The 18473-nt window shown below is 40.7% G+C and overlaps 1 protein-coding gene across 1 annotated transcript in view; it reads left to right on the top strand.

Moving 5' to 3' along the window:
* The window catches only part of tbc1d1 (TBC1 (tre-2/USP6, BUB2, cdc16) domain family, member 1), a 45144-nt gene that overhangs the window by 747 nt on the left and 25924 nt on the right, over positions 1-18473 (top strand). The window contains exons 2-5 of the mRNA XM_070856371.1: positions 179-829; positions 15681-16268; positions 17969-18058; positions 18161-18265. Coding sequence (XP_070712472.1) covers positions 209-829; positions 15681-16268; positions 17969-18058; positions 18161-18265 — 1404 coding nt within the window. The 5' untranslated portion in view covers positions 179-208. The remainder of the gene's footprint in view (positions 1-178; positions 830-15680; positions 16269-17968; positions 18059-18160; positions 18266-18473) is intronic.

The raw sequence follows: 18473 nt of genomic DNA, 5'->3' as shown, positions 1-18473 counted from the left end.
TGGGTAAACAACACCAGGTGGTCATTTTGTAGTACCCTCCAAATGACCCTGTGACTACTACACTGTGTCCAGGAACAACACCCCATTGGAAATCCTTGCTAAATAGATATTTTCTTCGTTTCCTTCTTTGAAATGTTATAAGATGAAATGTCTGTGTCCTCTAACTCATGTTTTGCAGGTAAAAACAGAGGCAGAAGCCTCACCAGCCATGGAGGGACTCTACTTTGAAGTGAAGCCCAGGAGACATGAATCCCCCAGGCCAGAAAGATTTGAGAAACCCCCACCTTGTATGACCTCGAACCGCTCGTGTCCATCGCTTTCACATCTGTCCTCTTCCACGCTTTGTCCTCAGAAAATCACCCCTGCTAGGGAGACAATTTCAACATGGGGGGGAAAGGTGAAGGAAGAAGGGGAGGAGGAGGAGGAGGTACGCTACACACTGACACTGATCGGTTCTCTGCCAGTCCACCCCCTGACCACCATGGCCATGCTGCCATGGGTGGTGGCAGAGGTCAGCAGGTCTGTGCCTGCAGAGAGAGAACTGGGGGCTGGATTGTGGTCTGGAGCACCCAGAGGTGGACAGTTGGACCCCTCTAACTGTAATCAGACAGTTTTTCTGTGTGTGTCGGCATCATGGGTGCGATGTGTGTCCTTTTTTGGAGAGGGAGTCGTCTGGGACCCTCTGACACACACGGTGCTGTTTGAATGTCGTCCTCACCAGGTGACTAAGCTAATTCACAACAGCCGGGAGCCCAGCAGCTTCGGCTGCCTGGTCAGAGACACGCCCAGCTGTGCCTGCTATGTATTCCAGTGCCAGGACAGCACCAAGGTACGTGTGTGTGCATAAATGAGATGATATGAGAATAACAACAAACATAAAACCCCCATATAAAACACACATTCATGCACTATGCTGACCAGCACACTCCTGACCTCTAATCCTTTGAACTCTCCTCCACATGGCATGCTTTGCCAACCACTTCTGTGCACTGTAAAGTGGCAGCTGGTGTCTGAGTCGAGCCAGAGACATTTGATGGCATCTTCATTGCATGCCATGCCCGACATACCAGAGACTTCATAAAGTCAGCCAATTTAGAGAGATAGAGACAACAGAGGATACTAAATGGAAAATTAAATTAAAAGTTAAAATACAAAAAGTCAGCTTGACCTTGATTTGTCAGGCTGTTTTTCTTCCTCATCCCGCACATGTCTGGGCTCACATGACAAATACCTGCATAGGCTTCAAATATATGAACACACAGCATGTACTGTGATGGACTGTAAATATAACTGAGCGTGTGTATGTGTGTGTGTGTGTATCACTGCATCCACTGTATGTGGTTAAAATGCACACATGCATGTGCTCACAGGCCGGTCATGTGCTGTGATGACTGTGAAGGCGTTTGTTTTGTGTGTGCAGTTGCTTGAGTGAGTCTAAACGAGCTTGCTTTACATTAACCAGGCAGGATGTAGAACCATGTTACTATGGCAACCACTTCCTGTGTCCCAGCGCCAGTCGTTATGTGTTTGTGGTGCCATTTGTGTGTGTGTGTGTGTGTGTATGTATGTGTGTGTACGGGTGTTTGTTGTTCTCTCTCACACACTCTTTTCAGCCCTTTAAAGAATGTGATGATGATGTCAGGCTGACCACCTGTCGCTCTAGCTGTCACACTGGATTTAGACACTCACTCACTCACTCACACACACACACACACACGCTTACATGCACTCTGAATATGTGAGCAATGCTTGGGCGCCACTTACCCTGTTAACACTGCTTTTGTTTTAGTTTATTAGACAGACAGAGTTAAGTTCTTATTTAATACAGTAGAGGTTCATGAGCTGCAGCAAACTAGAATGGGACTGCAACATCCCTGGCCCTTTAGAGCCAAACCCACACACACACACCATAAGATCAGTCAACATTTTACACAAGTAACACTGAACCACACACACACACACACACACACACACACAGTCTGCAGCCGCGATTACAGTCACTTTCAAGTTGGGGAAGTGATGGTACAGTTTGCAGTTTCATTTACATCACTATTTCACGTGCAGCAAATATGCAAGTATGCACGTAGTAGTAAATAAATATGATATTTTTCTATATTGTATCATAGGCACGGTAATTATTGTGCCGCAGTTGCAGTACAACATAGCAAGGAGTGTAAATATATTTAGAATTACAAAATATAAAAGTAGAAAATGATCAGTAATGAGCAAAGACCAATGTACACGAAGCTAGAATGTAAACAAGTTGATGCTAAGTATCATAAAATAAATATGAATATAAAATGAAATTCTAAACTATATCCTACAACAACAACATATGACAAAAAGTAAACCGTTAATGGTGAGGATCATAAAGTAAGCAGGTAATGGTGAAGTGCAGTCCAAACGTAAACACATAAACCGAAGTGATCGTCATTACAAAACCAAATATACATAATGTTAAATACAAACATTTTCTTCTTATCTAACATAAAGTTAAAAGTGTTAAATGTTCAAATCTGTACCACTACAGTGTGAACTTAAAGGTGCAGTAGCATTGGTCCAGCATACAGTAGATATGGCAGTAGACTGATACTGATACTGAGACTGTTTTTGAAAGGTGTTTCTGAAGGTCAAAAGCATGACTGGAGTATAGCTGGTGTCTGTCATCTGAAAGAAAACAAACTTGCCTTGAAGTGATTGTACATAATTCATTTTTCCTTTTACAATATATCAATGTGATGCAATGCTGCCAAATCAGAGTTTTATTTACAACTTTAGTACTGAATGGAGTGCACGGGACAAACCGGACTGGATTAATCTCCAGCCTTGAGAATGAGGACATTTTGGATGGTTTTCTCTCCCTAAAAAGGCTGAGGGTTGTGACCTGGTTCAAGGTTAGAATTAGGTTTACTGTGAAGGTGGGCTTGTAATTATGACAAGGTTAAGCTTAGATGTTAGGGGATGCATTATGTCAATGATGGTCCTCACATGTGTGCAAGTACAAAGACGGACAGAGCAAAGCTCGAGGAAGATGAGGGCTGACGAGTTAGCTACTCGCCCACCATATTTGAAGACTAAAAGAAACTTTATACATGGTAGGAGACACGAGTTATCTAAGTTATTCTGGCTCTTTCAATTTATTGGCTGTATTTTGAATACTGACAATATTCATATTTATTTCCGTGAAGAGATGACATCTGTTCCAAACGATATTTGTTTGTGGTAAAAATAACCATTATGAGAAAATGTATTATTAGTGCATGATTTCAGCCCTGCAGAGGAAGCAGAGAGAAACTTCCTCTTTTGTTTCAGGGAACAGAAACTGTCTCAGGGGGTCTGTGGTGTTTCCCCTGCGGCTACTGGTGTCAAAAAAGTAACCACTGGGTGTCCCCACTGATGTGTACAAAGTTCACAACACTTCAGTGAGAAAATATGTGTTTGTTCTTTTACAGTTCTACAGTTTTTTACTAGCCATTTATTAGCCAATTATTTATATTTAATCATTAAATTTATTATTTTTACTTTAGGTTTGTATTCTTATTAGTTGAGAACTGATGGTAGCGACTAAAGATGAGATATTTTATTATTACTAGTTCTAGTACCTATTTTATTGTTATCTATGTAGTCAAGCTTTGGCAAATAAAAGGCGCAATTTACTCTTATTTTCATCACTAGTCAGTGTTTACTCTCAACCTCTGATTAATGAAACTATTTGATGCTGGTTTTGATTTGACTTGATTTGGTTTGAGGTGAGTAAATGATTAACTGTTCTCATTTAGATATCAATGTGTGATAAAGATATCTTCAAAGTGTATTTTTAAAATATGCAGTGAACTAACCACCACAATACTAGACTTTTTTTTCTATGTATGGGAAGGAAGTTTGCATGTGAGAGAAAAGTTGTCAGATTCCTCTAGATTCTGTCAAGGAAATTTAATCTAATCTCTCTAAATTGAAATCCAAACCCACTGCTTTATCCTCATTAAGTACTTATATATATATTTATTTTCCAAAGACTATGTGATACTGTATTTCCACTACAGGAAATTCATTTAATCACTCTTTAGGTGGTGGAGCACATCACACTGGTTCTTAAATCCCTCCACTGGCTTCCAGTGTGCCAAAGGATAGATTTTAAAATCCTATTACCTGCTTACAAAGCAATAAATGGTCTTGGACCCAAATCCATAACTGACTTACTTATAAGGTATGAGGTGTCCAGACCCCTCAGGTCATCTGGTGCAGGTCTGCTCAGCATTCCCAGAATCAGTACTAAGCAAGGTGAAGCAGCTTTTAGTTTCTACACTCCCCACCTATGGGACAAGCTTCCATAGGTCAACCCATTCAAATCAGACCTTTACTGTGGCTTTCCAATAATAGAGCCACATAACTTCTTTTAATTTGTAACTATTCATACACATGCTTTTATTGTCTTTTAATGCGTGTTCTCTTAAGCTTTAACTATCTATTTTGTTGTGCTTTTATTATCTTTTACGTGCAATTTTATGTTTCTGTGTCTTGTTTTTGTTTTATTGTTTTCTGCTCCAGTAAAGCACTTTGAACTCTCGCCTTGCCTTTAACAGCAGCTGTGGGTGCCTTATATTCAGATTGTGTCTAAGAAGATAATCTGAATCGTGTAACGGTGAAGTGACACCCACCCAAAAGTCTGCCGCCTAAAGTTTGTCTGCCCCCGGACAGGAACTGAGTCCACCCCACGCTCTCAACGTATTGGTGGATTTAGCTGCGTCAAGATAATCTGAGGTAGCCGGAATTAAACCGGAAGTGGCTCAACTCGCCTTCAAAACAAAAGCAAAAACATGTAGTGGATAAAGAATGCACATTCAAGGTGGTTGGAATTATCTTACTTTGAAGTGGTTGAAGTGGCTGTGCTATAGGTGTGTTTTGTCCAACTTGACCGCAGGACCTTCGACTTCAGGGAGCAAAACCAACTTTCCAATGAAATGATTTCGGAGCATCCCGCACTGTCAGAGACGAGTTTCGGAGTAGTCGCCACCGTGACCGTGTTTTTGTAAAGTTTATGGCGGATGGGATGAAAGCGCGACTCCAGCGACTCAACCTGTTCAACAGTAAACAAGAACAGAGAGATGTAAGTGGAGTTTAACCAGGCTGTGTGTCGGTGCGGTTTGGCTTAGTTTGCGTGCCATGCTAAGTGGACAGTTAGCCAACGTTAACTGAGGTTCTTAGCAAACATTAACATTAGCCGAGTTAGCGCAACTTGTAGTTAGCCGAGTCCTACAAGTTAGCAGTCCGTATTGTTAGCTGCACAGAGGAGCAGTCGTTACATGTCTAATAACGTGTTCTTTACCCATTATTGACGCTCAGTTTTCACTGTGAATGATATCAGCTTTTCTTTATTAAGCTAGCTACCTGACGCACACGTTTATTTGAAATGTGCCTGTTTTCTTTGACAGTGTAAGTAACTAGCAAACTTTGTCATAGACTAACATTATTGCTCCACTTCCTATGAACTGGATGTGATGTCCAACAAGTACAATGCCGTAACTGGTCAAGAAATTATGGGTGGAAAATGTCCTCACTGCCGGTGCTGGGCTCGTTGTAAATACTGGGGGTCACTTCATGTCTCACCGGTGACAACAGTGAGGCAGATAAACCAAGTGCATTGATTTTAGATGATGATGATGATTGAATGTCTGTTTTCTAACTTCCAAAAGTTGGCAGATTGCATTTGAACTTTGGTACTTCAGTACTGAACTGTGCATTGAATGGAGGGTTTATCACATGTTCTATAAATATGGGTTATGATTGTTTATCTGCTGCAAACCATGCTGCACAATACTGTCACATGTTTACCGCTGTCTTATATATATATTGCAGTAAAGTCTATTAGAAACGAAATATGAGTAATTTAGTAGTTGATTGAAAAATTAATCTGTAATCATAACTATGTGGCAAAAAAGACCGTGTTTACAGCTTCCCAAATATGACTGATTTGCTGGACGTCTTCAGTAAAACAGTAAATCTGCCTGTCTAACTTGACCTTTTTTGGACTGTTAGTTGGACAAATACTCCATCTTGGGCTCTTGGAATATACGATGGTTATTTTTCACTGTTTTCTTACATTTTCTGACCAAATGACGTTGAATGAAGTTGATTGATCATAATCATAAATTTATTGACTGATACTTAAGATTAGCGTAATCAATATTGCAAAGAAATCATTTGTACCAGAGAAACCTGCACAGTGCATCACACTGGGAAGGATCTCTACTTTTCCCTCTAGCTTATGGTGTTGCTCAACATGTTTTTTGACGCAGTACATGATCGTTCAAGTTATTGAATATGACCTTCTCCTTGACTGGATGGTGCCAAAGCTGCTGGTTCGGTCGGACAGTGGCTTACTGACTGTCAGACCTTTTTTATAGAGCTGAGTACACGAAAATCCAGTCTGCTTAGCTGTTGTAAACACAAGCCAAATGTAGGTGTATGTGAGTGAGTCATGGCGATATCACCTCCGGAACCATTGTGCTTATGCCAGGACTTCACTCCTGGAACAGGGGGCAAGTCGTTTTGTGTGCCCTGTTAGTCACATTTGTCTGTCTTAAGCTCTCACCTCAGTAGTCTCTCTCTCTCTGTCTCTCTCATGGCTGGTTTCACACACATGCCACCTTAAAACCTTGTCTTAAAGTGAGACTTAATATCATCATTTGGATTGTAGAATATTGGGCTGAGAGGCCCCGTTTTGTAGTGGCTTTTTAGTTGTCTGATGAAGAGATTTTGAGTTTGTAGAGTTGTGCTGATAACTGTGGAGGTGAGGATACTAATGAGTGATATTTACTTAATTTCAATTAATTCTCCACCATCTCCAGAGTGACTTGTTTAAAGAGGTGACGTATGAATTCCTCAGATAAAGCAACTCCCATGAGTCCCAACTTGGAAAGTACCGTAGGCAGCATTTTGATGATGACAAAATAATATACTCTCAAGTGATTTGGGGGTTAATGATGACGCAAATTGTCGAAGACAGACTGCACTGCTTGGATTTCGAATCCCCCTATATCCGTTTTTGCCATTCTCTCTTCTTGTAATCCTTTGGTCTCACATGCTTTTCTCTCCCTCTTCATGTGACACACTCCATGTGCTATGGTAAAAACAAGCCAGTGAAGTTGAGGCACCTTCCTATCTTTATATAACCAACAGTCTGTCCCTGTTGGTCGTCAGTCAGCTTTTTCTGTTTGTCTAGCAGTCTGTCACCTTCCTCAGTCAAGCTTTTGCCTGCCTCACCTGCCATCCTGTCAGTCTCGGAGCTACACCCAACACTGTCACCCTACAGACTCTTTCAGTCCTCTGACATGAGAACATAATGGTTAGCTATGAGCCTTACTGACCTAATTCATTCTTAGCCAAGAGTTCATTCTGACTCAGCACAGCACTTTGACAACAAGCCCCTGCATTGTGTCCCCGTTATCGCGTTTGAATGAGTTCGACATCTCTGCCTCGCTCGTCTTTGTGCTGTGAAGTGGCTCCTTAATCCTAATAGAGTGATGTCAGTGTGTTGGACTCTTCTGGCCAACCATTTCAGACACCCAGAGACACTTCCTGCTTTACGACTGTCCCCCACCCTTCAAATCTGTCCTCTTTCTCTCTGTTGCACTTCACTTGCTGTTAGTCATGTTTCTCATCTGTTTTATGGCTTCTGGACTTATGTGAGCTCTGGCAATGCTCCGCAAGGCACAAGACCCAGGCACATGACCATGGGAAGTGCAGAAGTGGGACTTTTCACCAGCTTGTCATCATTGTTGTTGATTGACTGGTTAGTTTCGGTGGGTTTTCAGTGCATACTTTTGTTTTCAGTGACCTTCCTCTGTAACTTTAAGAACTGTAGTTTGTACCTCGTGGTGTCTCTAGGCAGATTTAACCTACAGTGTTTGTATTGGTGTATGAGAGTATCTTTTCTCTGGATGTAGCCTGTGTCCACGTTTTACTAATTTAGCCATTAATCCAAATTGTTAAGTAAAGTTAACATGAACATAACGTTGATCATTCTGTAAATTCTTCATGCGCTGATAGAAAACTGGAGTAGCATTACTGTGTTTTATCTTTCATCGTTGTTGTGTAAACCTTGCTTCGCTGTTTTATGACACACGGCTGCACAGGAGTCCCTCAGCCTTGTCGAGAGTTTAGAAAGTCTAGAAAGAGAGCAGTAGAATGTAGCCACATAATAAACAAGGCTGAAGCGATGGAGACAAATCTTTAAGATACATTTGTTTGTTTGTTTTACTGTTGTCCTAAGGGAATTCACCAATAACTTTGTCCCTAACAGTCCTGGAAACTGACTACGCCCTTTATATGATATACTCACCTTTGACGTTTTTTCTCTCTTTGACAATCATCAAGAAGTTTATTTTGTTTATTGCACTGAATTGCAGCTTCTCTTTTACCAGTGCTACTTGTGTAACTTCCGTCTTTTCGAGGTCAGCACTACAGTAGTTCTATTTAATTCTGGCTTGGAGAGAGACAACATGCTTTTTCAATGTTGTTCCTCTGAGAGAGGCCAAGTCTGTGGGTCACAGCCTTAGGCCGTGTCCAACTGCCTGCCTGTCTGAGATCAGCCATGTAAATGTTTCACTGAACAAGATACTGTGTGTTGTGTATCTGTACCAAAGGCTGCTCACTGAGGAACAAACTCTTCTGTCTACTCTGCTTCAACCTCTCTAATCCACAACTCCAAATCAGATGTTTCAGCCTTGTACAAGCAGTCTAAAAAAGGAAAGAGGTTGTAGGACGGCTCTATTAAAAAAAAAATAGAAGTGTTTGAATAAGAAATCCAAGAGTGGACAGCTAACGATTACAGAGAAATGGGTCAGCATGCCATTAGTGAACAGCCATAATTTCCAACAAACAGTTCACTGGTTTCTTCTTTCTTTAAGGCTGCAACAAACAATTATTTTCATTAACGATTAATATGCTGATGATTTTCATGATTAATTATTAAAAGCAGCAAATTCTCATAAAATTACCAAAACCAGGACCAACAAGTGTTGCTTTTTTTGCTGGAAAAATTGCTCAAATCATTAATCAGTGATCAAAATAGTTGCTGATTAATTTTCTGTTGAGTCAGTTGACTAATCAACCTATTGACTCATTGTTTCAGTTCCACGTCCCCTTCAGTTTAACCTCTCTCAAACAAGAAAAAAGTAAAATGCTAACACTTTGATGGTAGATTGGATAGGTAGTTTCAGTTTACAAGGAGTTTCACTGGAAAATGCATTTGGGAAGGGACTGACTGAAAGAGAAAAATTGTAGAGACTGTAACATCGTCATGCTGAGCAGTTCAGGAGCCAAACAAAGCAGAGGGCGTGAAAGTAGGATAGCTGGGCTGAAATGAGAAAAGGCATGACCCGCACAATTAAGAAAACAAATCCTCCTCCTCCATCCAAAAAAGGGAGGCGATGCACATGCAAGGCCTTGGTTGAAGTGTTTCAGAGAATTGTGCAGTGTAAGCAGAAGGAAGAGGAAGGGGTAAATGGGGGGGGGGGGTAAAACAGAGAGAGGTCTGTTGTTAGTGGACAGATAGCAGACTTCACTCTCATGCCAGGACGATTAAAAACAAGTAGACACTAGAAGATACAGAGTGAGAAACATGGTGTCAGGAGACTGAGAGGGGAATAGAAACAGTTGGTGAGCAAATGAAGCACTGGGATGAGATAGTGGAGAAGATGGAGATTGTAAGGTGCCTTCAAGTCTCTAGGGAAAGGATGGCACAAAGAAATTTTAAATGAAAACGAAGTGTTGCATTTCTGCTGCATTAAGTAGGATTGGGCAACGCAATCTTGAGTTGTTTAGCTGTACTTCATGAATGTAAATATACAGAGTAAAAATAAAAGGGCGTGGAATTTTAAAACATTTAACAGCACACGAACCTGACTGTCAGTCAGGGAACATATTTAATTGTTTGTGTCATTAAACTGGTAAAATGCCCTGAGGTCAAAATGACATTCAAATATGTAGAAACTGAGCACAATTGGATTGGACTAGCACAGGCTTCCTCTTTTCTTTGTCTGTGTATCTCTTGCTGTTTTTTCCATTGTGTTGACATTAAACATCCTCAGATCCAATGTTTTCCATTGTGAGAGGTTGAATCTATTTTATCTATTTGTACCGACAGCAGCTTATAATTTCAAGACAGCAAAAGAAACAGTGTGTTGGTCAAGTGCTACCCAGCCAACCATTCAACCAGGCTACATAGCCATTCGAATAAAAAATGTTTCTCAGTAGCATCCACAATATCCACATGTCACTAATGTCCCCAGGAACATGTTACAAAATGGCTTTTAAATTCAATCCTGGAAAGAATTCAGAGAATGCATACTTTTGTAATGTCATCCCATACTTAAAATTTTCTATTTTAGTAGTCAAAAATGTTTTTTTTAATCAGCATTAAATGCATGTGCCAGTTTTCCTCTGATAAAGTGATGAGAAAGAAAACAAATCATATAGACTAGAAAAGAAAAGAAGTCCCATCATCCGGGTTTTTGGGGTATCCTGCTAACTAAAACGCAGACAAACCACCAAGAACAAAAGCATTACCACCTTGGTGGAGATTATGTGTAGCAGACAGACTTCATTAAGTTTGTGCTGTTTGGCATGTCACCCAGGAATGTACCACTGGGTAACCCTCCTTCCACCCTCCCAATATCTTTTCCTTAAGTAGTAGTGGCAATACCACACTGTAAACCAGTAAAGGTCCTACAAGTCAGTGGTAAAAGTGGAGCATAAAAGGCTGTAAATATGCAATACTGGTTGTGCAGGTTGGACCTCTTTTTAGGACAGTGGAGGCATGTACGCAATCTGCTTACCTGGCCTCTCCCGCTCTCTGCAGAGCTCTCACCTGTTAAGGTTTATACTGCAGTCACTCTCGCAGACCTTTTTCACAGCCGACATTTTGACTCGTCACAGAAGGAACATCCCAGCTGTATTTGATAACATAAATGATGGCTGCACTTAGAGGAGGTCCTGCTATTGTGGGTGCTGACTCAATTTAACCACAAACTGGGGCATTTAATGGAACTTAATGTTATTTATTTCACCTGTCCTTTTTCTACTATGACATGTCAAAATGTCAAAAATCGAAAATGTTGTGTAGTGATGTAATGGTCAATAATGGGGAGATTAGCGACCCCACAAAATTACCATAATTCTCTCCAAATCTGCACCCAACCTGAATAGAGGTCCAGTCAGTCTGGTTAACTGAAAATACCTGCGTGAGTGTGCAGATTATTATTATTATTACATGTTTATTTATGTGTAAGCAGCATTTTAATGTTGACATTTACTGAGTTGAGACAATCTTTACAACTTAATATACTGGTATACCTTTTTATAGGTCGATCATTTACTCTAGTTTTGATGAAAAATCTTAATCTACAGTAAACAGCAGTCAAGTAAATGTAGTGGATTCAATACTTGAGTAAATCTGCTAAGTCACTTTCTACCCCAACACTACTGTTTCGACATCTTTTTAAAAGGGAAAATCAAGTGTCAAACTCATTAATTACACTTGAGGCATTTTGCTGACACACTTCAAGCTTACATTTCAGAACAGAGCACCCACTGTGCCGCGGCGAGGCAGGTATTATTTTGATAAAAGAACAGAAGTGAGCACACCACATGCCAATGCAAGACACAGCAGGATCTGACTGAAATGTGTCTGTGAGCCTGCAGACTTAGTAGCTGCTCAGGCATCTCACATTAATGACATCACTGATGTGACTCAACCACTGCTTCTGCTTTGCTCGTCTACTTCCTCCCTTATGTTACTTGGTCTGGTGCCACTGTGGTGGAGAAAACAGGGCCCACAGTAGGAGAAGAATGTGAATGTTGGCAGCTGAAGGTTTGGTCTGACTTTTATTTTGTGTCATTGTATGTTATGTTATTATTTGTTTGTTTTTTAAATAAATAAAAGCAAGGAAGTAAGACTCAAAATTCTAACAAACCCCAAAACAGTTTATTCCATATGATCCAGGGCTCTGATCTTCCTGCATAAGTAAGTGCGACTGGATTACCATCCATGGCTTAACAAAATATTACACTATTTAACATGGTTCACTCAGTGGTACACACAATCACAGGACATAAAGAGTGCAAACTTCCTTCACAGACTCATGCTGGGTTCTTTTTTTAAGTGTCACTGTTATAGAGGAAGTTGTTGTAGGTAGTAGCCTGGAAAATGTTGATGAATTTGTAAAGACCTTAGTCATGTTAAAGTAGAAAATGCATTAAAAAGTCCCCCTGGTCACTCACTCAGAGACACTAAGCTAGAGCATCTTCATAGTCTGCCGCACTGTGTTTAATTAGTTGTCTCGCTGCAATGAGATGGAAGTTCCTCTTCATATTGGCCTTTATTTACAGTGTTGATGTTCGGCTGTTGCCAATAATCTGCAAAAGGCTACAAAAGAGCGGCACAGAGTGTCCCTGCTGTGGAGCGGAAAGATCGTCAAGTGATACACAATATAGGTCATCTTTGCACCGACAGACCAGATTGCAATGTGTAATTTGGTATTTACAAACCAAAAGGACCTTGTGGTGCATCTCATTGCAGCGATTTCAGGTTTTTACTGTGTTACTGATGCTTTTATTTTGAAAGATGGTACATGTTTGATACCACTTTTTTCAGATACTCGCGTCTTTCACAATATAATTATTTGTGCTTTAACACTGGGAACTGGGATTGAGCCATAGTCATGTTCAAAAATGTTATCATTTTCCTTTTAGACCTGCTCTGGTACAGATTGAAGCATGATTGCGATCTATTTAAATGGCTAGTGCCAAGTTTGACAAATACTTTAGATGACTTATAACCTTTACTTTAGGCTTGTGAGCAAAGGACAAATGGAAACTGTGCATTTAGCCTTAGTTTTTGTGAGAGTGTTACTGCTTGAAACATGCAGAGCATATAGTTGGACTTTGTTTATGCTTCTAGAGTAAAATGAGAAGTTTGTATGCAGGTTTTGATTTGACTTTAAAGTTGTAGCATTAAATTGAAATGTGAATTAAGCTGAACATAACCACAGAAACAAAATGACCACCTTTCAAGCCTACAGAACAGTCTTTGATACAAAGGAGACATTATTGTTCGGGGTGTTGAACCAGAGCCTAAGTCGCTAGCCTCACCTTTTTTTTGTTACTTTTTAAAAGATCTGTCCGTACATCGCTGCTCTCTCTTTAAAACTGGCACAAGCAATGTGTTAGACTGTTTTAATGGCCATGGAAATCCTCTGTGTTAGTCATGGAAAGAGTGGTTACAGTAAAGGATTTCTGTGTGAGTGAGAGCCCTGAGTTACGGTTCATTTGTTCTAGGCTGTCCTCGTTCAACCCTCATGTCCACTTATCTGCAGACCAGCTCAGGGTAAAAAGAACAGCAACACATTTGCCTCACAAAGTGAAGAAATTTACTTTTTGCAACATACTTGGATGAACCTCAAGTACTTTTGCATTTGATATTTTTTGATCATCTACAAATTAATAGACTATATGTAGTAGCCAGGGAATGTTCTTTATCTTACAGAGCAATTGTGTGTGTGTGTGTGTGTGTGTGTGTGTGTGTGTGTGTGTGTGTGTGTGTGTGTGTGTGTGTGTGCGCATGCGCAAGATGTGTGAATAATAAAGAGAACAGTCTTAACGTAAATATCCAGGAAGCCAGACAAGAGCTGGTCTGCCCTTTTTCCAGTGCTGCTCTGGTTTTTTGTTTTTTTACCACACAGGCTTACATCTGTGAAATTTGAACATTAATGTTTACACAGATTATATAAACTACATTCACAGCCAAGTAATACAAAATCAGTATAACACATAATCTCTTTATTTATTGCAGTTTCCTTTATAAAATTTAGGCATGACTGTGAGTGTGTATAATTTAACTTTTTTTTTTTTATAACTAATAGCTTGATCCATTTGGGATTTCAGCCAGAGACACAACGTTCAGAGGGACATACGCAGAGCTGTGGCCCTGTGGTCCTCTCTACTATTATGCAACTGCAATCTTTGATGTCAGTGAGTTGATATTAAACGACATGTTCACCTGCTGAGTAAACTAGGGTTGTGCCGATAGACAGTCTCAGGGACTGACAATGCTCAGAGCGATCTGCAATAGTTGACGCCTTTGCTAATTTCAAGACGATGTGTGGCTCATTATCTCAATGCATTTGCTGATGATGATAATGATAATATTAAATTGAATTGCACCACCTTGGTTTCATATGGGCCTCCCCTACATATAACCATCACTTGCCACACCGACGTGCTCACACACACTTACTTGTACATCTGTCTTTGTGAGGACACTCATTGACATAATGCATTTCCCAGCCCCTTACCCTAACCTTAACCATCGCAACTAAATGCCTTATCCTAACTCTTACCCTAACCTTAACCTAAACCAAAACTTAAAACAGCCCTTTGAAGTTGTGAGAACTGGCCATAATGTCCTTACTTCCCCAAAATGTCTTCACTCTGCTAGTAAAATACATGTTCTGGTCCTCACTATGTAGCAAGTACAAGAACACACACACAGCACACACAGCACACAAACAGTGACAGTGCACCAGATGAAGTGAAGATAACGTGTTACTCAAGGTCAAAGCTGAGGATGGTTATGGGTAAAACCCCTCTCTAAAGATGTTGTTACATAGATATGTATACATTTTTTTATTTTTGGTGTTGATGATGGAAATGGTCAAGGTTCCTGGATCTTCAGAGCAGAGCAGGAATAGATGGAGAAGTATCCCTGTCTCACTCTTTCACTCATGCACATATGCGAATGGTGCCCTGCTGAGAGCATTTAGGTTGCATGCAAGAAGCCAAAATAATCACAATGTCAAAATGGTTACGCTTGTAAACATTCAGCTTTAGATAGTTTTATATGAAATAAAAGTACATTTTACAGAGAAAAATGGAAAACCAAAGTTTATGGGGAATGAAGAGGAAAACGGGAAAGGAGGGAATCAAATGAAGGGAAAGTAAGTACAAAGCCTGCTTTGAGACGAAAGGTCCCGATTCGGCTTCTTTTCAAGACAGGAAGATATCACAAGGGCTGCTTTATTCCAGGGAACCATAACACACATTACGCCATATGACAGGTTAGCTCATAGTGAGCTGTGTCAGCTACACTAATAAATGGAAAAATTCTGGTTCATGCAGTATGTATTAAGTGTTTATTTCAGTGTTTGCCCTCTATTGGTGCCTGTAGGCAGCCACCTGTACGTGGATATGTGTTTGCCGTACTTCTGACAGGATTTGGAAACGATGCACATGTTGTTCCTCTGATTGGTTGTAAGTCTATTCAGGTGCATCCAGATGCATTTTGGTGTACACCCATCGATAACGCCCTGAAAATGAACTGAGAGGCTCCAGACAAATTTGCACTTGCAAATAAGTCTGGCTTGGTATTGATGAGTTTAGATACATTTCCTTTGTTGGTGTGGAATAAAAACCAGCAAAGAAGATGAAGAATGCTGCATCCGATATAGTTTCATTGTTGTATGATGGGCTTTCAAGCCTGAAGTCAGTAGTGTATTTTATGGATGTGATCGTATTCATTTCTATAAGGGTCTGTTGGCCACTTGAAAGTAACTGTCAAACAATTACAAAATGTTTTATTCCAGTAGTTACAACTTCTTATCTCCTGCTTGCTATCGCTCCAGGTTCCTGAGATCATCAGTGCGTTGAGGCAGGCTGGCAAGAGCTCGGCACGCAACGATGACATCACCACCATTTCTAGCAAAACGTCCTCTGGAGGCGAACCCTCCGAAACATGTTTTTCTTCTCTCCCCACAACGACAAGCTCCGTGGCACCCACTATTGCTGTGTCCCCAACAGCCTTTGCCAAGAAGTTTGAGGTGCTTTTCTGCGGCCGTGTGAGTGTAGCTCACAAGAAAGCCCCGCCTGCCCTGATTGATGAGTGCATCGAGAAGTTTAGCCAGTTGCATGGCTCAGGGACAAGTGATAAGGGAGGAAATGGTGGGGGATTAGTGGGTGGGTTGAGGAGGGCATTGAGCTTGCAATCAAATGGACTCGGGAATGCTGCTGTCGCTAACGGTGCTACAGGGAGCCCAACCACCGGGAAGCGTCCTGTCCTGTTTAAAAAAGACCCCAGCTTTCCCTGTCTGCAGGCCCTGGATGAGAATGGACTCTCGCCAGAGATCTCTAACACCAACACTACTGGCGCTCATGTCCACTCTGCTGGTGTACAGCCCACCAGCCTGCAGGAGAACAGGACCATGCTGTTTACGGTAATTTTCATGAATGGGCACACACACAAAGGAAATCAAGCATGCTGAGTCACTCTGCTTCCATTTGTTATACTCTTTATATGATATTTATAATCAATCACAATATTTGCTTTCCAAGAAACAAAGTTCCCATAACTATATTGTTCCTCAGTTATTAGCCATGTGCTAGTCATCACCACTGTTGAACTCCTGTACACTGTCAGTATTGAGTTTGTTAGAAATGCAAAGTTTCAGTCACTGATCTTTGTCAGGCATCCTGATGCAAGACAATGAGTCCATGACTGAAACATTGCATTTTTAAACAGCTGACAGTGTGCAAGTTACACAAGGAAAAATCATTTTGGGAGGTACAGCAGTCTCGTGCTCTGTATTTGCTTGGCAGTCCAGGAGAGGCTTTTATTTTAAGATACATAGAGAGATGCCTTTTTCAGTTTGGCCAAAAAAACCATCACCATTTTTGTTGATTGTTTCAGATATAGCCGAGGCCGAGGTTAAAAGCGTTGCCATTCAGCATTATTGCACATTAATTTTCACTTACATCTGTTACAAAATTACTTAAAGTATTATATAAGCTCACTGCTGTCCAGGCAAGCACTGTTTAGTGAGACTTCCTCCATCTGACACGCAGTGGTTTTCTGTAATGTCTTTGGTGAGAATAATAAGCTTTGTAGTGCAGTAAAGTGCAATTTTGTATTCCCTAAATAGCAATTCCTCATACACAGTCTCTCATAAAGGACAGAGAGGAAGAGAACAAAAGAGAGGCAAAGATATAAATCCCTTAATGACTCAGCAAGAGCAAATGCTGACTGCTGTTCAAAATTAGCTCAGTCACACTCCCCTTACTCGCCTTTATTTGACCTCAGCGACCTGCTGCCAACAGGAGTTTTCCTGTTTATCCTCCAGACAGGAAATGGTGACCACTGGCACAGGAACCACCAAGGCCCATCGCTGCCCCTTTCAGCAAATATAGACCTATTATAGACATTGATGATACATCCTGCTGCCATGGATAGTTGACAGAATGACCTCATCCTGGTGACATTATCACCTCAGTTTGGAAGTCAGAGATTAAATCTGCCTGTTCCTCTAGAAAGAGATTGATTGTGTTACTCAGATTTGTTACAGCACAAGATGGGGCAGCTTGAAAGAAAAGCTGTGCTCACAGAGCTTAAGGACTTAAGGGCATTTCACAGACTTGAGATCACTTGGTTATTATAATCCTCCCACTACCTTTTGGAGGTTTAGGAGTGATAGTGACTCATGTCCCAATAACGGTACGAATGGAGAAATCCCCTTAAGCGGAACTATTCTAAAATTCATTAGTAAGGTCTGACAAATCCAATTTTTAAAAAAAGAACTAAAAAGAATATTTTTTGGCTCCCCTTTTTATCACATAATCATTGATCAAGCCTTGTAGTGCAGTTAACTTTCGACCAAAATCGTTGATACAGGCTTTCTTGCCAAGAAATATATCTATAAGAGACACAAATGTCAAAAAAAAATCTGAAATCTCAGTGTGAGACGTTGTGACCTGGCCCATAAGTCTGTTAGGTTTATTATCGCTCGTACAACCACACCACAAACCTCACCACATACACACAGAAGCACCAACTACAGACTGCAAGCTTATGAAAACACACAGACACTTAAATACCAAAGTCTAACTCATGTGTCTTTACTCATGCTTTTCTTTATTTTAGGTGGGCAGGTCTCAAATCTTCTTGGTTAGTCCAGACACTAAGAAAGTTGCCATAGAGAAGAGTTTCAGAGAAATCTCCTTCTGCTCACAGGTATGAAAGCGCTGCATTTCTACTCACGATTGTCTTTTTAGGCTTGTACATGATTTTTAAATGTATCCTCAAACCTTTAACCACTGGGTCTTTTCCTTCCAGGGTATTCGTCACGTGGATCACTTTGGCTTCATTTGCAGGGAGACAGTGGAAGGAGGGAGCTGCCACTTCGTTTGCTATGTCTTCCAGTGCACCGACGAATCACTGGTGAGAGAAGAAAATACAGGGAGACCATAGTAGAGCATGAATGGGACATGTTTAAAAATTATGATAACAAGGCAAAATGTATATACGCACATTTCTCTTGGTATCTTTCATTCATTTATAATGCACATAGACGCATGCAGAAACATATTTTGTATAATTGTTTATGTGAATCCAATGTTCTGTTGAGTATTATGTGTATTTCCTGTAA

This window comes from Pempheris klunzingeri, chromosome 3 (assembly GCF_042242105.1).
Source record: "Pempheris klunzingeri isolate RE-2024b chromosome 3, fPemKlu1.hap1, whole genome shotgun sequence".
Classification (NCBI taxonomy): Eukaryota; Metazoa; Chordata; class Actinopteri; order Acropomatiformes; family Pempheridae; genus Pempheris; species Pempheris klunzingeri.
This window is presented reverse-complemented; position numbering and strand designations above follow the sequence as displayed.